The sequence below is a fragment of the Loxodonta africana genome, chromosome 14 (assembly GCF_030014295.1).
Source record: "Loxodonta africana isolate mLoxAfr1 chromosome 14, mLoxAfr1.hap2, whole genome shotgun sequence".
Lineage (NCBI taxonomy): Eukaryota > Metazoa > Chordata > Mammalia > Proboscidea > Elephantidae > Loxodonta > Loxodonta africana.
This window is the reverse complement of record NC_087355.1, coordinates 63,236,120-63,261,333: the sequence shown is the minus strand read 5'-3', so window position 1 is coordinate 63,261,333 and position 25,214 is coordinate 63,236,120. Positions and strand designations below refer to the sequence as shown.

Below are 25,214 nucleotides of genomic sequence, written 5' to 3'. Positions count from 1 at the left end.
ACTCATAGCGACCCTGCAGGACAGAGTAGAACTGCCCCATAGAGTTTCCAAGGAGCACCTGGCGGATTCGAACTGCCAACCCTTTGGTTAGCAATTAAAAGGGTAGGGGCCTTAAAATAACTAAATTAGCAAAATACCATATTTTACACAAATAACTCCAGCCTTCTACATCTGTTTGCCAAATGTGCCCCTCCGCCCCCCAGGTATTTTTGTAAGCACACTATGCTAATTTTTACAGAATTAAAAAAAAAAAAAAAAAGTTCAAATCCTATTGAATGTAACCTTTACTTACATATTCCCAAGTCCTGTTTATTTTGGTTTTTTTGTTAACATAAGAGGTGCTGGATTTTAAGATTGAAAAATTAGGATGGAGCAAAATCTAATTTACTTATTCCAGTGGAAAATGTTATCTCTTATTTAACTGGAGTAACTAAAATATCTACAGTCCTCCTCTGGGCACGTTTTTAAAGGAATGAAAATTCATGAAAAAACAATTTCCCATCTGTGGTAGAAAACCCCAGATCTTCAAAACTCATAGATAACATATTTTTAAAAGCTTTACTTGGCTACTCTGTACTTACATAATTATTGTAAATTAGTATTTATTAAAATTTTACTGGATGTATGAAAATGTGGGATTGCTTAATAAAGTATATAAACAATTTAATTTAAAATATTTTGTATCACGAGGGTAAGAATGAATGAGTCTTGTGTAATAATATTTTCAAATGATAAGATTTTGTTGAAATATGCCTTTATGGATAATATTTTCCAAGGTGGTGCTGGTAAATGTTTTCAAAATTCCCCTTTGCAATCATGACAAGGCTAGATATTTACATTTTAAAGTTACAATATCCTGCCCTATAAATAGATCACTGAAGTAACTTCTGAAAAGGTACCACCAGAAACTGATCTCCAAATTCATTATAATATGAAAAGTAAAGATAAGTTTAGAGTGAAGTCTTTAAAAAATTCCCTCCTTCTACAGTATGTTATTGACATATCATCTTGGCACATTTGCTCTTTTTCTTGAAGGGAAAAAGTGATGACTTTTTCTTGAAGGTTAGGTGTTGACATTTAATGCAATTCGACACATTTACTGAGCACCTGTTATGTGCTGGTGTTATAATCACTATGAAGAATTTCAAATGAAGACCTGACCTTCGGGAAATTCTGATACAGTTGAGTGGCCAAAGTGGTTGGCAGTGTTTTTTTCATAAATGCAGCATTTTTCACTGAAGTTAATGTGTGAAACCTTAAAATTCTAGAAATATATATTTACATTGTATGCTATGTATATATATAGTAGGTGTACAATAAGCATCTGAAAATCTTTTATTTTTGTGGCAAAGTTGAGTGACTGAAGGAGATCCAAATGAGACAGTAAAATTTGAGTTGACTAATAGAGATTTCAGGGGAAAAAATACTCATTTGATTCATCTCATTAATGTGAAAAAATAATATAATCTGTTTATAGAAAATCCTTTATTTTTGACACAGTGGAAATACTTGAAATGCATGTATACTTTGGGAAATATCTAAGATAGTGATTGTGGAGACATCAGCAAGTTTTATTAGAAAATTACCGTATTTGGAAATTATAAATAGAATAGACAATAATTTGTCCAAACTATAGGCCTCTCTGACGGCAAGCAGTAGGTGGAATGAAATAACCCTTAAAACAGCCTTGCAGGCTGATGCAGTCAACACCATATTTTTCATTATAAGAGAGAAATGCAACATTTGCTTCTCAAAGTGTAAGCTTCAAAAGAATTACTGTTTTTTCATACATTGTGAAATAGTTACTAGAGTTTTTTGTTTTGTTTTGTTTTTTACTTTACATGTTGACTCTTTGTTAAAGTGTTTAACTGATACTGGAAGATGACAATTTGGAAATAATCCCAAATCATAACTCTCCCTTCCAGCATGTGTACACATCACAGTTGCTAGACCTGGGAGCTTCGATCTTTTGGAGACTTTTAAATTGCTAAAATAGAGAATATGTAATTTTATTTTGAGATCATACACAGGTAGTCCTCATCTTACGACAGGGTTCCATTCCAATGACTCTGTCCTAAATTTGTTTTGATGTAAATAGAATATCTTATTTTTTTAGTTTTCATTATTATTGGCCTTTATTATCAGTATCTTTGTAAATGCAATCTTTGTCTTTGGGGGTTGGCATGAGAATGATAACATCGGTAAATTATATGCTTCAACATATAGTACTTATTACTAATGATAAGATGTTAAAAAAAAAAAAAAGGATGGTAGTTGATAGCAAATGCAGTTTTTCTTAACTCAGAATCATCATCAGTTGGGAACTACCTGTAGCTGAAATAATACGTAATCATGGAACTGTGTATAGAAATGTATTTTTATATCTATGAGATATTTAAATAGGTTGGTTCACATGCTTAATATTTTATATTTAAAATGACCTCTTCATGCAAATTCCTTTAAACTGAATTCCCCCTTAGAGAACAGCAATTATAGAGCAGTCACTACTGGGCACAAGTCATGATCCTGAATATGCTCTCTCAAATTTAAAAGCTTAAAATAAATATGTGCGTGTATATATATATATATTTATACATATAAAAAATTTTTTTTATGTATAGTTTTTAAAAGTTTTTTCTTTAATTTTTATTAGTACTCTTTAAAACTTTACGTAAACTTATTCTAGTTTTGACATGTATTTTCTTATGTCACTAGAAGAGTTGGCTAATGCTTTAATGCCATTTTCTTATTTAAGATGTGGCAGTCTTTAAGTTTCTGATACATTGCCTCTGAACTCTGCTGGCAAGCTTATAAATCAGATCACCAACCATACATAATTTATTTCCGTAGGTAACTGACCGTGCAGTGTGGAATATAAACATGTTCCAAACAATATTTGTGTACATTTTATATTTGATGGGCTGAAGACTTTAAAAAATTAATCAAGATTTCTTATTTTAATTGTTTTATTATCCTTTTGCCTCTCATCAATCATGTGTGTGTATTAGATTACATGCAATCATGCAAGTCAGATGTACATATTATTACTCAGATGTATGCCTTCTGAGATGTATAAGATTTGCCTTAATTCACTTTAGAAATATTATGCTTCAAAAATCTGTTTAATTTTTTATTTGCATTAAAGTTTAAGGTGATTTCCTTAAAGGAGCATCACTGTTTTATTTCCCTAGGGATGACTGATTATATCTTCTTCTTAAAAAATAAATAAATAAAAAGAGAAATCCTCTCGTGAGAATGTCAGTTTGGGCATTAGTGTTTTTTCTAAGATGATGAGACATGCTGTGATGCTGGGCATAGTACGAAACATTCTATAGGAAATATTCCAACTGCTTTCTTTAAATTTTTACATTCTTTCTTAAATTCATTTTTTTTTAAATATGTTAGCACCAAATCTTGCTTACTTTAAAATCTTTGAACAATTGAAAATGTCAACATAAAACCATGACGTGTAAATTTACAATATAGTTTGCCCTTTTATTTCTGGGATCTTCACATTTATTGATCTGTTTTTGTTATCTGGTATGTGTCTGCATGTTTCCTGTTCTTAAAAAAAAAAACTGGTCTTGCTGGTTGATCTGTCAACATCAGGTTAAAACTAATTCCGTACTGACCGGTGCAGGGCTCATAATTAATATTAGCACAACTGACTCACAAATTAGAAGCCCCAAGTGCTTTCTTTTAGTAGAACAGAGAAAATCAAAGGCTGCAACTCAGTATCAGGGGTGTCTGGAATATAAGCTCTCCGCACTTTGTTAGAATGCATATAGACTTGTATCAGAGATTTCTAAATCACTAAACTTTGTATAAGTCTAATTGAAAAATTTTGATAATGAAAATCTTCACACTTGTAGAGTTTGAAGATCATTAATTCAACTTGACTTAGGTACTTATTCACATGACTTTAGTTGACTATGTATAGTACAAAATGAAAGTACACTTAGGACAAGACAGAAGAATACTTTCAAATCAACCTTGGTATTTTCTTTCCTTGCCGTCACAAGGATAGTGTTGATCCAGTGATTCTACCTGAAGTGTAAAATCATTAAAAAGAATAAATATAATCATGAATGTGAAAAAAATATTTAAAGGAACATCTAAATTTGTTGTTGTTGTTAGGTGCTGTCTAGTCAGTTCTGACTCATAGTGACCCTGTGTACCATAGAATGAAACACTGCCCGATGCTGTGTAATCCTCACAATCATTATGCTTGAGCCTATTTGTTGCAGTCACGGTATCAATCCAATTCATTGAGGGTCTTCCTCTTTTCGGCTGACCCTGCACTTTACCAAGCATGATGTCCTTCTCCAGGGACAGATCCCTCCTGACATCATGTCCAAAGTATGTAAGACGCAGTCTTGCCATCCTTGCTTCTAAGGAGCATTCTGGTTGTACTTCTTCTAAGACAGATTTGTTCATCCTTTTGGCAGTCCATGGTATATTCAATATTCTTTGCCAACACCACAACTCAAAGGTGTCATTTCTTCTTCAGTCTTTCTTATTCATTGTCCAGCTTTCACATGCATATGAAGTGATTGAAAATACCATGGCTTTGGTCGGGTGCACCTTAGTCTTCAAGGCGACATCTTTGCTTTCAACACTTAAAGAGGTCCTTTGCAGCAGATTTGCCAAATGCAATGAGTCTTTTGATTTCTTGACTGCTGCTTCCATGGGGTTGATTGTGGATCCAAATAAAGTGAAATCCTTGACAACTTCAATCGTTTCTTTGTTTATCATTATGTGGCTTATTGGTCCAGTTTTGAGAATTTTTATTTTCTTTATGTTGAGGTGTAATCCAAACAGAAGACTGTAGCCTTTGATCTTCATCAGAAAATGCTTCAAGTCCTCTTCACTTTCAGCAAGCAAGGTTTTGTCATCTGCAGGTTGTTAACGAGTCTTCCTTCAATCCTGATATAGGTATGGTGAAGGGATACAACCCTGACACACACCTTTCCTGACTTTAAACCACTCAGTGTCCCCTTGTTCTGTCTGAAAAACTGTATCTTGATCTGTGTACAGGTTCCTCATGAGCACAATTAAGTGTTCTGGAACTCCTATTCTTTGCAATGTTATCCATAATTTGTTATGACCCACACAGTCGAATGCCTTTGAATAGTCAATAAAACACAGGTAAACATCCTTCTGTTACTCTGCTTTCAGCCAGCATTTAGTGATATTTTTAAAACAGAATCCAGGGGATCCTTTCAAAAAATATTGCTGATGTCCTGTAATACTGCTTCTTAAAAACTTTAATAGAAGTATGACAAAAATAAATTATTTTGTACTGTAAAAGGAAGTATCTATAGACAAGGCTCATTTATGTATTCATTTCATGCCTCTTTTTTGTCAGTAAAGAGTTGTAGTTACATCGAACTATGTTATAGTGCAAGACCCTCAATAGGCCATTATTTCAGTGCTGCCTTGTTTTCTTAGGAAGTCTGTTTTTTTTTTCCTTCTGCATGCTGCATAAGTATGAATTAAAAAAATAATAATAATGACTTCATAAGATACAAATCTGTTTTCAAATAAAATCATGGTAATATTCTGAAACAATAATATGAAATTATCTGGATTCGCTGCATCAGTTACGGGCCCTGTATCAATTGGTTGCACCTGTTAAGGTACATATAATACATGTCCAGGCCTATGCTGATTATTGATAGAGCCAAATGCACATTCCTAAGTCATACTTCATTTAATTAGTCCGTAAGTTTATATTTGTGCCCACCTTGAATAACAATGATCAAATGGAATGCAGAAATTATGAAACAATATCATCAATAACACATTTAAGTAAAATTTTACTGAAGATAATTCAAAAACAGTTGCAGCAGTACTTCAACTGGGAACTGCAAGCTGTATTCAGAAGAAGATGTGGAACAAGGTATATCATTCCTGGTGCTAGATGGATCCTGGCCGAAAGCCAAGAATACCAGAAAGATGTTTATCTGTGTTTTATTAACTACCCAAAGGCATTTGACTGTGTGGATCATAACAAATTATAGATAACATTGTGAAGAATGGGAATTCCAGAACACTTAATTGTGCTCATGTGGACCCTGTACACAGACCAAGAAGCAGTGGTTCGAAAATATCAATGGGACACTGTGTTGTTAAGAATTAGGAAAGGTGTGCACTAGAGTTGTATCCTTTCACCATACTTATTCAATCTGTATGCTAAGCATATAATCTTAAAAATTGAACTATATGAAGAAGAACTCAGAATCAGGATTGTAGGAACACTCACTAACAACCTGTGATATGCAGATGACACAATCTTGCTTGCTGAAAACAAAGAGGACTTGAAGGACTTACTGATAAAGATCAAATACTACAGCCTTCATTAGGCTCAACATAAAGAAAACAAAAATCCTCACAACTGGACAAATAAGCAACATCATGATAAACAGAGAAAAGATTGACGTTTTCAAGGCTTTCACTTTACTTGGATTCACACTCAATGCCTGTGGAAGTAGCAGTCAAGGAATTGAATGACCTGTTGCATTGGGCAAGTCTGCTGCAAAAGACCTCTTCAAAGTGTTAAAAAGAAAAGATATCACTTTGAGGACTAAGGTGCACCTGACTCAAGCCAAGGTATTTTCAGTCACATCATATGCACGCTAAAGCTGGACAATGAATAGGGAAGACTGAAGAAGAATTGATGCCTTTGAGTTATGACGTTGGAAGAAGTACAACCAGAATGCTCCTTAGAAGCAAAGATGGAGACTTTGTCACTTGTACTTTGGACATGTTACCAGGAGGAACCAGTCCCTGGAAAAGGACATCATGCTTGGTAAAGTAGAGGGTTGGAAAAAAAGAAGACCCTCAATGAGATGAACTGGCAGAGTGGCTGCAACAATGGGCTCAACATAGCTACTATTGTGAGGATATTGCAGGATGGGCAGTGTTTCATTCTATTGTATACACAGTCTCTGTAAGTCGAGGGACTGGATGGCACCTAACAGCAATAAGTCTGTAACAGTCTTGAACCATGTAATTAAGGGGTCAAGAGTACTCAGTTTTTTAAATAGAAATTATAATTCCTGATAACTAAAGATCATTTATTTTAAAAATTTTGTGGATAATTATGCTTACCGTCACCATAGTATATGCTGCATTTCTTTTAGTTGTTTTTCATTTTTTCCAATTAGACAGTTTAGTGAGCATAAAACTGTGGGATTTAATAATTCAACATGTTTGGCTTTTCATTATGGTAAATTCAAAAATAGAAAATAAAAAAAAACCTGACTTTTCAGAAAATTTTTAACAAGATTTAAAAAGAATGTACTGTCTCTGGGGTTGACTTTGGTATCTAGAGCCAATTAATATATTTAATCTTGACTTCCATGAAAACCAATAAGCTATTAGCTTAATTTATTCCAAAATATTTGCACCTACTCCTCACTTATCGACTATCTTGTTATCCTGTATTTCACATTTTCAATAATAGTGAAATATCTACTATCTGACTATTTTTCACATTAAAGAGGTGGTGGACATGGCAGCAATGGTTTCCAAGCATCCCCTCCCTCGTGGAGGGTCTCTGGGCAGCCTCTGGGAAGCTGGGCCTCACTGCCTCAGGCCCTCTGCTCCCTCCTGCCGAAGGGTACACCAATTCCAGCTATCACTCTAGGCCAGCCTCGTCCTTGGCAATGCCCTCTGGGCAGAAACACAGGCAGCACTGAGCAACAGAGAGGGCCAGAGAACATCTATTCTGGGTTCCCAGTTCCTATGCAGCCTGAGGTCCTGCAGCTTAAAATTGCTGTGGGATAGAAAGGAAGGAAGGAAGGAGACATTAGAGAGAGTATTTGGAAGAAGTGTGTGCAAGTTTAATAACATCCCAAAGTAAGCTGAACTGAGCTGAGGCATCCAGCTTGGTGGGCCCAGCTGAGGGCTGGATGCTCAGCCAGGCTCCCAGCAATCTCATAGGAAGCCCAAAGCCTTGGTAACTGTCCAGGTCCAGAGGACAGAACAGGCTCCAGGATTGTGAATGCAGGGCTTACAGGGGTGGGAGTAGAGCCCTGGAGGTGGCTCCATGAGGGAAGCTCTGACCCAGCACATGGCGGAAGGTGAACCTTGTTAAGCCTTGGGCCCTCTAGTCACACAGCCCGTCTTTATCTAGCTTTGTTTCCTCCAAGCCTTCTCCAGAGAGAAATAATCCATAATTGGACTCATCACAATGATGAGCACATCAGTAAATCTCAAAAAAAAAAAAAAAAACCTGTTGCCATCCAGTCAATTCTGACGCATGGTAACCCTATAGGACAGAGCAGAACTGCCCCATAGGGTTTCCAAGGAGCACCTGGTGGAACTGCCGAAATTTGGTTAGAAGCTGTAGCTCCTAACCACTACATGACCAGGGTTTCCCAGTAAATCTTAGCTGTTATTATTTCTGGGATCACATTTTCTAAATTAAAAAAAAAAAAAAAAAAATCAGACAAATGGATGGTCTGGGAAAAAAAAAAATCCTTCATTTTCACATGATGCCAATTTTCCCATAACGACCTGATCTTGGAACCTAATCATGTAGATAAGAGAGGAGTGGATGTTTTAATCACCTTTTTGTTTCCGGAACTGTTGTAGATTTTGGGGATACATCAGCGAGCAAAACTGACAAAAATATCTGCCTAAAGAAGCTTACGTATTAGGTGAAAGACAGGCAAACTTAATAAATAATAAATAAATGAGTAAAAGCAAGGTAAATATAGAAGGTGATAAAGCCTATTGGGGGAACAATAAAACAGAGTAAAGGTGATAGGATGTGCCTGGTTTGGGGGTGGGAGTGACCAATAATTTAAAATAGGGTCATCAGGTTCAGCCTGACTGAGACAATGATATCTGTGCAAAGACTTGAAGGAGGCAATTGGTTGTGCATTGGAGATATTTGGCATAATTACTCTCCAGAGTGATGGAACCAACAGTTTACATGTTCTGAGGATCTAGAATTTCTTGGAAGTACTTCAAAAAATGTTTTGTTTGTTTTTGATTTGTTTATAAAATACTGAAAATTAAATCCTTTCAGTCATTTAGAGGCAGGCAAAAGTAAGAATCATCAGTTGTAGATTTTCCAAATGTTTTGGTTTAAGACTAGCAAAAGGGCATGAAAAAATGAAACATGTCTTATGAAGATAATCCTTTTCAGGACATGCTAAGTCAAAACTTAATATTTAGAATTTGCACTCTTCTTTTTCATCTAAGAAATTTTTTTCTGTTTGTTTAACTGAAAGCAAAATGATGTGGCCAGTGTTTCATGCTGGTGATATGCAAATATCAGCAGAGTATTCTTTCTGTAAGTCACACTCCGAGGCTTCAAGTTCCCAGGATCTAGTTCATATGCTGGGAGCAATCTTTAAGATATAATATATAAATTATTCAGATTGGTGTATTAATCATTGCCTTATTTAATACTTACATTTGTTTTATGTTTATTGTTTGAATGAAAGGAATGGGATCAATAATTTTAATTTAGATATCATATATTAGATTATAAATAGATTTTAGTGGCATATATACCAACTGCTTTTACATGTCTGAAACCATATATGTAGAGGAAATGTTAAACTTGTTCCAAATGGGTAAAAGATTGCATTAGGATAAAATAGTAGACAATAATGTCAGACATTTTGATTGAAATGAGTAAAATTAAACTGCAAACGTCTGAAAGGAGATTTGTTCAAAAGGGTTTAGTAATAATATTTGCAGATACAAGTTCAAATAACTACATTATGGTGCTGTCGCCAAGATTCAAATAAGCATCAGAAGGTGGCTGATCTAGATGTCATGAGCACTCTTTTAGACCCTTCATTCAGCAAAGATTTAGAGAGTGCTAACACTGTAACTTTTTACTTGACTTTGTTTCTTTGCCCTTAAGCAATAGTAAGACATAAAGACAAATACTTATGTAATTCTACGGTAATTACTCATATAATATAGGCAGTACAAAGTGTGGAGTCAGGAAGAAAGACAGCTTTCACAGAGAAGTGTCATATAAGCTGAATCTTGAAGGATAGGTAGCAATTTACTTAGTCAAGTGGGCAGGAATAGCACATCAGAGAGAAGAACATAAAGAAGAGCACAGATAATACAATGCAAGGGCTGCTTACAGAGAAACCAAAGACAGAAGAACCCTTTAAAAGACTTCATAGGATGGTGCAAATCGGTGGATTTTGAACTTTGATGACACATGCGGGACACATTTGTGTTGATGCATTCACAGTTATGGGCCAGTTCCAAAACAGTAGTGCTAACACTAACAGTTCCTTAGCTACCCAAGAAGGCACACGAGTAAGGGAAGGAGAATTCTCTAAATTTTATTTGAAGGAAATTACTTTAAAACTTTGACATTTTAATCTTTAGTAGTAAAATTACTTTTAGGCATACCATACAATTATCTGTGCACCATGTCTCTCAGTGGTGGTGTTGTGAATCATGAGTTTAGACTATGAATGGTAAAAAGATCAACATAGAAAAAAATGTTTACCAGTCATTCATGTATTCATGTAGCAGAATTTATTGAGTGTCTACTATGTATTAGGCATTGTTCTAGACACTAAAGATGACATTAAGTCAATATTCCTTTAAAGGAAGGTTAAATCCTGTTGAAAAGTGGAATTTAAAAAGAACACGAAAACAAAATTTATTGTTTATTCCCAATATGATTTTCTGCTCATAAAACTTTCAACTGTCCTCCAAAGTCAGAATATCAGAATACCTCCAAATATGACTCCATTATTAATCTTTCAAATTTCTTCAGCTTTTCTATTAGAGTTTTTTGATGGCATTACTTTGTACTTTTAGTGTCTAGTATATAATAAAAGTTTTTTACCATGGTGGCACAACGGTTAAGTGCTCCATAACTAACTGAAAGGTTGGTGATTTGACCCAGTGGCTCTGCAGGAGAGAGACCTGGAGATCTGCCCTTGTCAAGATTACAACCTGGAAAACCCTATGGGACAGTTTCACTCTGTCATATGGGGGCACCATGAGTCAAAATTGACTCAAAAGCACCCAACAACAACTGTATATAATAAACACTAAAAAAATTATTATTTTTTTGAATAGCCATTGATGTAGAAGAAAAAAAAATTAGAGCATAGTGAAATGAATTTATGTTATTATAAAATTTTACTTATATTTTAACTTTTTGGTTTCTGCTTTTTAAAAACATTTAATACATAACTGAATATGCTAGGTTTCTTCCTTGGTATTTCTCATCTCTGTGATTGTATGATCATGTTTGCCTAATTTTATATCACAGCTTTATTCTCAAAGAGTTCTTAAGTTTTTTTCCAAAATAAAACTAAAATAGTTTCCATTGTTGATCTTCCAAATTATTAGAGATGAAATTACTAACTAAACGTGGCTATATTTTATCATTTTTTGTGGGGTTCAGACTTCCAGTAAATGCCTGCTCTTGCTTTAGCACAAGTTTTCTAATCATATTTAATGGTAAACATCTTTTGAGAACAATTTTGTCAGACAAAATTCTAAAAATGTGGAAGAAAGAGAGAGACTGAAAGAGACAGACTGAGAGAGAGAGAATAATTTCCTCATCTAGTTTCGTATACATTGTACTAAATGTTATGATCAAAGAATACTGAAGGAATAATAGGAACTCTGAAGAGGAATAGTTAAGACTGCCTGAAGGACTTCTGGAAGCACTGTCCTGTTATAATGATGCTTGGCCTTAGGCTCTAAACACAAGCCATTGTGAAATAGAAAGGAAAGAACTCAGAAGATATCCCAGGAAAAGGAGAAAGCATACACAAAGGATGACTTCATGGAAGTGCAAGAAATTCACTATGCAAGAATAAATAAAGATTGGGAATACTTGAGAGACTTAAATGTAATAAAAAAAAAAAAAGTAATAGATAAATAAAATTCCAATCTTGCAGAACCTTGGATGTTTGAGGATGAAATATATTGTATATGTGTTTGAGTACCACTGAAAGATTTTAAGCAAGAGAATGATATGACAGCTTTGATTTTTTAGAAGAAACACTTTATTGACAGTGTATTGGATAAAGAATTTTGTCTGGGGAATGAAAACTAGTTAGGAATCTATTTTAGTCAAATCCTGGAAGTTGAGAAAGAGAGTATTACAAGGTAGTATGTCCCTGGGAAGGCGTTCTGGTGGCACAGTGATTAAAGCATTCAGCTGCTAACCCCAAAGTTGGAGGTTTGAAACCACCAGTGGCTCCATGGGAGAAAAGACCTTAGATTCAGCTCCCATAAAATATTACAGTCTAGGAAACCCTATGGGACAATTCTACTCTGTCCTATAAGGTCACTATGAATTGGAATTGACTCCACAGCATACAACAACAACAGGTCCCTGAGTGGTACAAATTCTGCTCACCTACTAGCTAATTTTTTACTAGCTAAAAGATTGGGGTTTTGAACCCACCCAGAGGCGCCTCAGAAAACAAGTCTAGGGATCTGCTTTCAAAAGATCAGAGCCTTGCAAACCCTATGGAGCAGTTCTTCTCTGTACACATGGGATCTCCGTGAGTTGGAATTGACTTGTTGGCAGCTAACAACAGTAAACAAAATAGGTAACTCAGAATTAGGTGGAAATGAAAATTCTGGAGTGATTCCCAGATTGATGGATTGAGGATTAGTGCAGAAGTTGACTTCTGTCACCAAGCTAGAGGACAGTCAGGAAAAGCAAATTTAAGGTCCAACTAGTTGGTTGTTCTGTAATATTCTCCTTCAGTATTCTCATTTTTGCTTTCTTCTCTTTTTATATTCAATGAAATATTTCTAGTTCCACTCCTATTCCTACATTTTCCATTTGAAAGTATATATGGCATTTAACATTGTTCTGGAAGTTGTGCTTAAAGAAATAAAATATAAAGATGAAATAGGTGCTTTGATTTTGAAATGAGTAGACAATAAATCTAGAAAAGGCAGGTTAATTAAGTAAAGAAAATTTGAGTTAATAGGACACAAGAAAAAACTAAATAGGCATAAGATAATACACAAAATTCAGAAGCAACAAGCAGTTAGATGATATTATGAGGGTAAAGTAGGACTCTCTCCAAAATATAAAAAGAAGTTATACAGTAATCCTATCAGTGGTTTTGGGGAGTTCAAGGGGAGGAGAGCAGGACTGAGTAAGTAAGACAGAAGACGTTTTACAGTCAATGAAACTATTCTGCCTAATACTCTAATGGTGGACACGTGACACTATGCATTTGTCAAAAGCCATTGTACAACACAAAGAATGAGCCTTAATGTGAACTACTGACTTTTGTTAATAATAAGGTATCAGTATTGTTTTATCAATTGCAACACATTTACCACGCTAATGCAAGATGGTAATAATTGGAGAAATTGTGTGCAGGGGCAGGAGAGGGGAACTCTCTGTACTTTCTGCAATTTTTTTCTGTAAACCTAAAACTACTGTAAAAAATAATTTTTTTAAATAAAAAATATTATAAGGATTTATCCTAAAAGAAATGTTCAGGAGCTATAAGAAAAATGACATAATTTCACTGGAAGATATAAAAGAATGCAGACATATCTGGAGAGACAGAACCAGGCTGATCTTTTATTTGTCCAGCTCGTGTGTGTTCTGCTTGGTCATGGAGTCTCTTCTAATTAATTTGCAATTCTGCTGTACCATTTGTTGGCTCTTCTTAACCATGGTCCAGACTGTCGATTCTTCTCAGATGAAAATAATCCAATCCTAACCAGGACCTCAAAAGTTCATTTTCATGAACCTGATGACAACTTTGGAAACAAATACAAGAGGAAATAACTAAAACTAAAATAATAATAATAATAATGAAGGTAGACTTTCCTACCAGTCATAGAAATAGAAATGCAAAGAGATACAAGATTACAATAATGTGATAGGTGTGTATGAAAATAGAGGTGATCAATGGACAAAGGCAGAAATTCCAGTATATATTAGAACATAGGTTTTGATAAGGCATGTATGATAAGAAAGTGTGGAATAGAGCGTTTTCAGGGGGTACTGGGAAAATTGGCCACTGTATGGGAAAAAAAAAATATGTATTTTACCTTCCATTTTGCACCAAAATACCAAAATATATCTTAAAGGGATTGAAGATTTAAATGCAAAACATAAAAGCAAAAATACAGGAGACATACATGAAGATTCATTTAGTTTCTGATTGTAAATGGCTTTCTAAACCTGAAAGCAATTTAGAAAATTACAAATAAAAATACACTTTATTCTGATTGAAAAGACATTAAAAGGCAACCAACCAACTGGGGAAATATAATAAAAATTCAACACTTTTGTATAAAAATAATTCATATCTATTGATAACAAGGGTTTATTGATAACAAAAACAGTAGGACTTCAAATCAAGTTCTGTGAGTTTAAAATATAATTCTATCAACTTTTTTTTTTTTTTTTTTGGCATCTCCAGTGTCATATGTATTACCAAGGCTATAGTTTCCAATTACCAATCCTTCTTTGTTTCCAACTTTTGCATTCCAATTATCAGTAACTATCAGTGCATCTTGATTGCATGTTTGATTGATTTCAGATTGCAGAAGTTGGTAAAAATCTTCAGTTTCTTCATCTTTGGCCTTAGTGGTTGGTGAGTAAATTTGAATAATAGTTGTATTAACTGATCTTCCTTGTAAGCATATAGATATTATCCTATCACTAACAGTGCTGTACTTCAAGAAATATCTTGAAGTGTTCTTTTTGACGATGAACGCAACGCCTTTCCTCTTCAATTTGTCGTTCCCAGCATAGTAGACCATATGATTGTCGGATTCAAAATGGCCAATACCAGTCAATTTCAGGTCACTAATGCCAGTGATATCAATCTTTTTGTGTTCCATTATATTTTGGCGATTTCCAATTTTCCTAGATTCATACTTCCACATTCTGATTATCAATCTATGTTTTCAGGTGTTTCTTCTCATTTTGAGTCATGCTACATCAACAAATGAAGGTCCCGAAAATTTTACTCTCTCCACGTCACTAAGGTTGACTCTAATTTAAGGAGGCAGCTCTTCCCCAGTCATATTTTGAGTGCCTTCCAACCTGTTTTTTTTTTTTTTTTTTTTTTCCCAACCTGAGGGGCTCATCTTCCGGCACTGTATCAGCCAATGTTCCGCTGCTATTCTTAAGGTTTTCACTGGCTAAGTATTTTTTTTTAGAAAATCACCAGGTCCTTCTTCTTAGTCTATAATCTGGAAGCTCTTCTGAAGTCTCTCCACCATGGGTGACTGCTGGTATTTGAAATACTGGTGGCACAGCTTCTTGCTTCAAGCAACATGCAAGCCACCACAGCATGACAAACTGACAGTTTGTATACACAAAATAATTAGAGTTATTTTTGACTCTTGTTTCTTACATTTCCCAAATCCAGTCTGATAGGAAACTCTATTGACCATTGTATCAAAATTAAATCAGAAAGCATCATCTCTATCCTCTTCCACTGCCACCAGCTTTGTTCCCTAACTCCATCATCATCTATCCCCTGATTATTCCAGTAACCTTTACTGGCCCTGTCTTTGGTAACAACCCTACCCCCTATTCTCAACACACTTGCCACCTCAGTTCTTTATAAATTCAAGTCAGACACTGATACTCCTCTGTTAAAAAGCTTGCAATGACTTCCACATTAGGGAGTATACAAAACCAAAATTGTACAATAATCTTAAAAGGCCCTACACAGCCTGGCTGATTGCCATCTCTCAGCTTCATCTCTGATCACTGTCTTTCTCTCTTACTCCACTCCAGCCACCTAAACCCACCACCATCTAGTCAATTCTGACTCACAGCCACCCTATAGGACAGAGTAGAACTGCCCCATAGAGTTTCCAAGGAGCACATGGTAGATTCGAACTGCTGACCTTCTGGTTAACAGCCATAGCACTTAACTGCTACGCCACCAGGGTTTCCACAGGCACGGAGTCCTGCTCAAAGTTCTGTGTCTGCCATACCTCGGATATAATACATGGTTCATGATATACTTTTTCTTTTTCTTTTCCCTTCACTTTCAGCAACCAATCCCCACTCTCCCACACTTATACACATAACAATGTACTTCTCTTCCCAGAAGACAAAATCAAAATCAAGGTGTGTCGAGACCATAAGAAGTACAGCTAATGTGATCAGTTTCCTAAGAGGGGGCAATTTCATAATTAATTTTTTCCTAGTTATATGCTTGGCTCTATGTGTGTGTGTGTGCAAGAGTGTATATGAAGTAAAAGTTTTTTTTTTTTTTTTAAATATATTTTCCACATGGACTCATAAGCCAGTTTCATACCACAACTTAACTTTCTTTAAAAATGAAGTAAGCAGTCCATTTAAAAGAGGGTCTTCTAATTGAACATTGTTTATTGGCAGTGTGGCTATAATAACATACACAATTATAAACTCAAATATATTCAGGATCCTTACCATAAATTTAATACCTATATTCACATTTATAAACACATGTTTAACTCAAACTGATAGAATGGAAAAACGTATATAAATTTTACTCAATTTTTTTTACTATGATATTTATTTAGTGACCATTACTTATTCAGAGGAATTCATAGAGCCAAAGGGTCGTCAGTTTGAATCTGCCAGGCGCTCCTTGGAAACCCTATGGGGCAGTTCTACTCTGTCCTATAGGATCGCTATGAGTCGGAATCAACTCGACGTCCCTGGGTTTTTTAATATACTGTGAAATAATTCTTCCATGATATTAAATCAGTGAATGGTCGTAATTCAAGGGATTTCTTGGAACTATATAATAAAAATTTCATTTTTTAAATATATTCTATATTAAAAATATATTTAGAGAACTCTTGAGGAACTAAGTTATATCTAGGATGAAATATGATATAGAACAAAAGAATTCATTCACAGTTTGTCATTTTAATAGTTATTAACTTTAACAATGTATAAAAAGTAATGAGATGAAGAAAAATAAAATATCAAAAAAAGAAGAAGAAAAGCAATCGTTTTCTTATTCTAACCATTATAAATTATTTCAGTTTGGAGACCTATTTATAGGGGAAAATCTAGAAACAAGTGCATGCTGCATAGGAGGAGTTTTATATTATGTCCCCCCTGAGTTGTGGGAGTTGTACCTGTGGCAGGGAGTCCTCAGTCAGAAGTCAAGCTCTACCTTGGAGCTTGTAAACGCTTCCCCTGGACACTTCCTGGAGCTCCTTCTGGGAACAAGGCACACCAAATCCCCCTAACAGAATATTTCCCGTTCCCCAAGAGTATTAACGGAGGTGGAAAAGTTCACTAGACCATACTTCCCTTGTTTGCCCTGTCTCTTTACTCTATTTCATTATGCATAGATTTACCATTTTTTTTGTTGGTAGTTACTGTCAAGTTGGCTTTGATTCCTGGTGACTTCATGGATAACAGAAAAAAATGCTGCTCAGTTATGCTCCATTTTCATTAAAATATTGAAATTACGTTAGGTGGATAGCAGGGAATACAAGAAAATAACTGCAATCTCATTCTGACACAGATATAGAAAATAAAAGTATCGTTTTCTTTGAAGCCTTTCCTTTTTGGAACTATGCAACTATGTACCTGGAGTGCACAATGACCAGTAACATCAGCTCAACATCAATGACGTTTATTATTTTCAAAGCAATAAATTTCGGTATATCATAAATCATATGCAGTTTTTCACTTGATATATTCAACTTGACTGGAACATCACATGTTTTGAATTACACTATTCTGTGAATACCTTTTCTGTGCATAAAATAATTATTTAATTTGTGCTTAAACAGTTAATAGTACAAAGTCATGAGTATTGTATTCACGTAGACCTTTGGTCCCGATTCAATGAAAATGTTTACCACTGAAAAGTTTTTAAAATCTTTTTTGGTTGTCTTTCATAATTCAGGTTATCTGGAATGAATATACCACCACCAATTATCAGCAACAAAAACTGGCTCCGACTCCATTTTGTTACAGACAGCAATCACCGATATCGTGGATTTAGTGCTCCGTATCAAGGTATGTTTAATGAATACTTCTGCCTCTTCTGATGTGTAAAATAATTTTAGTATACACAACTGAATTTTTTGATAGAAGAAAAATATCTTTAACATTTATAAGTGGTAATTTGAATAAACAAAAATGATCATTCTCTTGCTGAGGCAATAATGTGATCATAGCTAAATTACCTTACAAAAAATTAGTTGATTTTTATAGCACAATGTTCAGAATAAAAAAAAATTATGACTTCTAAAGGGCTGTATATTACAGATGTAATATTTTACTTTAATGAAATGCTTCAGCAGTTTGACATGCTACCTAAAGCTGTAACCACAAAATAGTACAGAATACCTGCGGTTGTAAATATGCTCTTAATCAATTGAAATCCATTTTCATATACACTGTGTTTATTTTTGCTAGTTTAATTAACCTTGTTAGAATAATTTTGGATAAGTGGGATATAATATTTGAGGCATTAACTTGAAAAACTCTTTTTTGGAACAAGTTTATTATGAAAATAGAATAGTAATGAAAATGTGGCTTCTACCATATTTAGTAATATTGTGTGGGTTTCAGCATACTTTATCCTCAGACTACTTTTATAAATAATTCATTCTATTCTTGGTAATGTATCAGCTACTGTTCAGGAAATAGTGAGCATTGCCACAGTTATATTTTTCCATGTATTTTTTTTTTTTTTTTAATGCTTTCCTGTTTAGTAGTTTCAGTCTTAAGTATCAGCAAATTAAATATGACTTCAGGCAACTTATATTTAGTACCTAAAATGGTAATAGACCATATATATTGTTTCTTAGAAATACAGTTTTCAACCATTAATTTTTATTTTCAAAACCTGTAATCTGTTTACAGCTGTCCTGTCAATAAGTTTTCTCTCAAGAGTAGCAACAGATTCATGTGATTTGTAATTTTATGTTTATTATCATAAAATGAGTATCACTATAATAAAAATCCCTAGGATGGTAACTTACAAAGTAAAGATTTTAAACAAAATCCACTGTTGAAAAATCTACAATAACTTCTAGTTATAAAATTAGTTCATTGTAATGGAAATATGAATGCAATCAGCTTATATAACTACATGTTATTAACTCATGATAAAAAGTATTACCCATTATAAAACAACATATTTTAAAATTATTTTAAAATAAGTATTTAAAGGAAAATTTAATTTTATACTTTCAAGTCTTAAATCAGCTGTCATGGGTATGGTAATATGATTCTTGCCAATTTAAGCCAGTGTCAGTTATAAATATGCAATAATGTTTATGTCCAGTTTACAATTTCAAATTCTGAAATTGTAGTATGCTTCAAAATCAAAGGACTTTTTATTGAAAAACAAGTAATTGTTATGGAGCCTCTTAATATCTGGGTTGATGCTCTTGTGGAGTTTTCTGACTAAATGATTTCATGGCTTTGATTCCACTCTACAAGGCAGATGGCATGGCACAAATTCAAAAGACTATCCTCTGATTTGTGTGCTGATCTTTGCTACTAGATTCATGGAAACTTTCAGTCAGAAAACTTTCTTTCACTCTATCTGAATAGAAATAAGGTAGCACTTTTTTTGTTTTTATACATTTAAATATACAACCTGGAGGGGAAAAAAATACACCTCCTGTTTCAAAAATTAAATGGTATTTCATTTTTTTTTTTTAATGTAGTATGATTGGTTTGCATTGTAAGACAATGGCACAAAGCTGCCAGTAGATTTGTGTATTTAATTATTATTTCCAATAGTCTACCAGTTGGTCTTAAATTGACTTTTATAGTATTTCCAAGATTTAATTTGATTTTCCTGCTTTACTTATCTGGTTTCATTATTGAAAAATAGCATTTCAATGAATTACTATAGTTAAATAGAAAGGAAATATTTTATGGGGTACAACTTATTTTCAGTTAGAAAAGGAGTTCAAAAAGAGAGAATCGTTGGTATGATGTATATCTATGCAGCAAAGTAGAAATAAAGCAGCTTAAGAGAATGGAAGCTATTATTTAAGGATATTATCAAGGGAATGTAAACCTGATGGTGTAGTGGTTAAGAACTACAGCTGCTAACCAAAAGCTCAACAGTTCAAATCCATCAGGTGCTCCTTGGAAACCATATGGGGCAGTCCTACTCTGTCCTATAGGGTCACTATGAGTCAGAATCGATTCAACGGCAGCAGATTTTTTGGTTTATCAAGGGAATGATTTATTATATAAAAATATGCCTTTACATTGTATCCTTTTAAAAGCTTTCCAGATTCAGGTTTGGTTATTCTAATTGTAGTACCTCCAAATAATATTTTACATAACCCAGTAGACAATATAAATTCATTTGGAGAAGTTAATTTTGAAGCTATAGTCAAATGAAAAAAATTCGGATAAAAAAAAAAAACACTAGTAAGCGGATATAAGTGACTGTGAAGTTCATGATTGTATCATGCTGACACATAAGCACTAGCATGAAATGGTACTTAGATATTTTTCATTGTTCCATGCTGCCACTTCATTTCAGTGATATCTAAATTAAAACCAATTCAAGATGGAAAATGTTGACATATGTACTATAAAACAGTCCCAAACCAAGTCTCCATGAAGTTCAGTTTCTTAATCACTCAAATAATTATTGACTACTCAGTAATTATTATTGATATAACTATTATTTTTAATTTATTTAATGTTATAATGGAGCACCAGGTTTTCAAACATGGATCATTTTTCACATAGTATATCTATTTAATCACCGCCCTTTACAAAATACCATGAAAATCGACTGCAGGCTATTGAAGGGTTCAGTGACTGTCATTAGCTACTTTTTTAATAGTTTGGTCCATAATGACGGAATAGGTAAGCAGACACTCACTGGTGTGCTTTCCCAAATAGAACCACATTTAAGATATGTTATATGTCCATTACTTTCTTATTGGTTTAGATATTATAATTTTAAATAAATTTAAGTAGAGGCTGAGAATAACAAGAGAACAAATACAGGTTTGTAGTACAACTCAAAAATACTGAGAAAAAATTTTAAATGAAATTCCTTTGATATGTAAAGTGCTTTCCTTCTCTCAGGTCCTACATTAAATATGTCCACACCTGTGTAAAATAAGAAATGCATCTTATTTTTCCCTGAGTTTATTTGTATGAGGAATCTCTTATTTTAAAACTCTGGTATTATCTCTTCTTTGATTTATAAGCATTTTTCTCTTTAATTTTGAACTCCCACCAAAGAAAGTCATTTCAATATTATTTTGCACTGTTTGTCTTTGCTTTTCAATGTTGTACTTACTTCAAGCTCCATTAGAGCTTTTCCGATGAGAACTTGAATTGTGCTACTTCTCATATAAATAACATAACTTTCTTTAACTGTGATGCTAGAAAGTCCTCTTATGTATTTGTTAAATCTTATTATTTTTGCTTGATTTCTATTATAAACCTAAAATCTATTTCATTTTCATTTTCTTGAATAGAATGATGTTCTCTTCATTTATAAATCAGGAGGGACTGTTCAGATAACACTCAATTGTCCAATATAGAAAATTTTACCTCTAGAAGATATTTATTTTAAAAGTATTAATTTTAATCCGTAAGGCTCAATTATTTAAGTATGAAATGGTATGAAACATTTTTTATTTTGTTACTCAACATTCCATACTTTCTTTAAAATGTGCAATCATAGCTGTCCATCCTATCGTGTTTGGCATAAAAATTTAGGAATTGCAGCATTTGATTAATTCAAAGTATCTAAATATATGACTATTTCCACATTTTGGATATGAAAATCCACTCCCTTTGAGTCGATTCTGACTCATAATGACCCTATAGGACAGAGTAGAACTGCCCCATAGGGTTTCCAAGGTTGTAATCTTCAAGGAGGCTGACTGCCACATCTTTCTTTCACATAGTAGTAGCTGGTGAGTTCCAACCGCTGACCCTTAAGTTAGTATCTGAGCGCTTAACCACTGCACCACCAGGACTCCTTGTATTCTGGATAGAGTCTTCTAAATCCTTATAGATTTTTTCACACTTTGATTTTTCGCTTATTTTTCTTCCATAATTTTGTTGTATATAATTCTTCTTATGCTGGTAAATGTTTTATAGACTCTCATTTTCCGTGTAATGCAATCTTATCAGGAGTAACATACTATTTTAGATTAATAAAATATTTAACATACTCGTTGCTGTCAAGTCGATTCCAACTCATAACGATCCTATAGAACAGAGTAGAACTGCCCCATAGGGTTTCGAAGGCATGCCTGGTGGATTTGAACTGCCAGTCTTTTGGTTAGCAGCTGCAACTGTTAATCACTATGCCACGTTGTCATGTATTTTCAATCAAATGGCCATCCTTTTTTACAAGAAAAACATATATAATGGACAGAACTTTCAGACTGTATTGAAAATGCACTGCCATAAACCTCAGATATACATAGGCCCTTGGCATTTTAGATACACATAAGTATTGAAAACAAAACAAAAAACTGTGGAAACAGTTACTCCGTTTTTTATATTTGGAATGTTGTTGACATAAATGTGTACACAGAAAGTTACTGAATAAAAATAAAAATATCATTGGGTAGGCAGCACCATATTTTGGAAAGAATAGGATTTGAGGTCAGAAGATGCACACTGAGTCATGAAGTTAACAATTGCCAAGTTCTCTAAGTATTAGTTTTCTTATCAGTAAAAACAGGCACAATAATCACACATACTGTTGTGTGAGTCAAAAGATATTCAGACTTCTCAGTAAATTTCAAACATTGAATAAGATGCTTCAGTGCAACGAGCTAATCAATATGGATGACAAAGCACATATTCCAACCATAAGAAATAATTTGAATTTTGTGATCAAATATAAAATTTGAATCTGTGCCACCCAGAGGCCAGAGTTAAAAAGGAAAAATTTAGATATTCTATTTCTCATTATCACAAATGAGGACGTCCATGTTTCTCCAGGGAAAATGCTCTTTTCTTTGGGATCTAACGCTGAAATTGAATTTTTTTTTATCTAGCCTGAGACTCTCTGTCTCTTTATTGGTGTATTTAGTCCATTACATTCAGCGTAATTTATAGATAAGTTTGAGTTTAGTGCTATCGTTTTGATGCCTTTTTTTGAGTGTTGTCGACAATTTCATTTTTCCACTTACTTTTTTGTGCTGAGAAGTTTTTCTTTGTAAATTGTGTGTTCCTCATTTTCATAGTAGTTGAATTTATTTTTGCTGAGTCATTATGTTTATCTTGGTTTTTATTTTGAAGTATGGAATTATTAGACCTCTTTGTGGTTGCCTTAATATTTACCCCTATTTTTCTAGGTAAAAACCTAACTTGTATCGTCCTATATCGCCTTGTTTTCCTCTCCATACGGAAGGTCTATGCCTTTTGTATTTAGTCCCTCTTTTTTGGTTATTGTAATCTTTTACATAATGACTTCAATGATTCTCTGTTTTGAGCACTTTTTTCTTTTTTAAATTAATCTTATTTTGTTTTTGTGATTTCCCTATTTGAGTTGATATCAGGATGTTCTGTTCTGTGACCTTGTGTGTTGTATTGGTATCTGATATTATTGATTATCTGACCCAAGAATTTCTTTTCGTAATTCTTGTAGCTTTGGTTTGGTTTTTGCAAATTCTCTAAGCTTTTGTTTATCTGTAAATGTATTAATTTCACCTTCATGTTTGAGAGAGAGTTTTGCTGGATATATGATTCTTGGCTGGCAGTTTTTCTCCTTCAGTGCTCTATATATATCATGTCATTGCCTTCTTGCCTGCATGGTTTCTGCCAAGTAGTCTGAACTTATTGATTCTCATTTACAGGTGACTTTTCATTTATCCCTGGCGGCTTTTAAAATTTTCTTTTTATCTTTGGTTTTGGCAAGTTTGATGGCAATATGCCTTGGTGATTTTCTTTTGGGATCTATCGTGTATAGTGTTCGATAAGCATCTTGGATAGATATGCTTTCATCTTTCGTGGTGCCAGGAAAGTTTTCTGCCAACAGATCTTCAACCAGTCTTTCTGTATTTTCTGTTATCCCTCCCTGTTCTGGAACTCCAATCACACACAAGTTACTCTTTTTGTTAGAGTCCCACATGATTCTTAGGGTTTCTTCATTTTTTTTTTTTAACTCTTTTATCTGATTTTTCTTCAATTGCCTTATCCTCTAACTTCCCCACTGTACATTCCAGTTCCTCGATTTTGCTCTTCTGACTTCCTGTCGAGTTGTCTAATTCTGTAATTTTATTGTTAATCTTTTGGATTTCTGAATACTGTCTCTCTATGGATTCTTGCAGCTTATTAATTTTTCTTTAATTCTTTAATTAATTGTTCTTGAATAATCTTTTTGATTTCTTCAACTGCTTTATCAGTGTGTTCCTTGGCTTTTTCTGTAGACTGCCTTATTTCATTTCTCAGGTCATCCCTGATGTCTTGAAGCATTCTGTATATTAGTTTTTTTTTTTTTTTTTTTTTATTCTACATCTGGCAATTCCAAGATCATATCTTCATTTGGGAAAGATTTTGATTCTTTAATTTGGAGGTTTGTAGAAGCAATCATGGTCTGCTTCTTTGTGTGATTTGATATCGACTGCTGTCTCCAAGCCATCTATAAGATATTGTAATGATTTATTTTATATTAGCTCACTGAATCTTATCTTCTTGTTTTGTTTTGTTTCAGTGTGCCCAGATAGGCTACTAGATTGCACTATCTTGATTGTTGTAGCTTTTGAATCATGTATGTCCTCTTACCAGCTGGTTTGAGCTGTTACCAGATATATGATCCTATGAGTCCATGCACTATTCTTGAACAGAATCAGCTTAGGTGTGCTGATTGTGGGTCACCTAGTGTGTTGTGTAGGCTGTCACCTATTAACTTCGAGGAGTAGTGGTGATGGTTGTATTCACCAGATTCTAGTAGCTGCAGGGGGTCTCACTATAAGGAGGGCAGGCTGCTGACAGCCTTCCCCCACATGCCAGTGAGGTAGGAGTGTCTCTATTCCCAGAGCACTTTGGTGAGTGGGCTCTGCTGCTGTAACTTAGGCACCCAATGTTTGTACCTCTAAAGATTGGTAGGTGTCACTATCCTCAGACCCCTTTAGCAGGTGGCTAGGTGGTGTGGGTGGAGCTTTAGCCCTCAGTTCCCTGCTGTGGATCAGTGAGGGCTCTGTTTAATAGGTAGAGAGGTGTAGGACCTGGAAAACTTGTCTTTCCACTGCTTCACTAAAACAATTACAGTCAAATCTTTATC

The 25,214-nt window shown here is 34.2% G+C and overlaps 1 protein-coding gene across 3 annotated transcripts in view; it reads left to right on the top strand.

The window, feature by feature from the left end:
• The window catches only part of CSMD3 (CUB and Sushi multiple domains 3), a 1,388,861-nt gene that overhangs the window by 466,824 nt on the left and 896,823 nt on the right, over nt 1-25,214 (top strand). For all 3 annotated transcript variants that reach the window (XM_064268007.1, XM_003408442.3, XM_003408441.3), the window contains exon 6: nt 17,877-17,989. In XM_064268007.1, the coding sequence (XP_064124077.1) occupies nt 17,877-17,989 (113 nt within the window). The remainder of the gene's footprint in view (nt 1-17,876; nt 17,990-25,214) is intronic.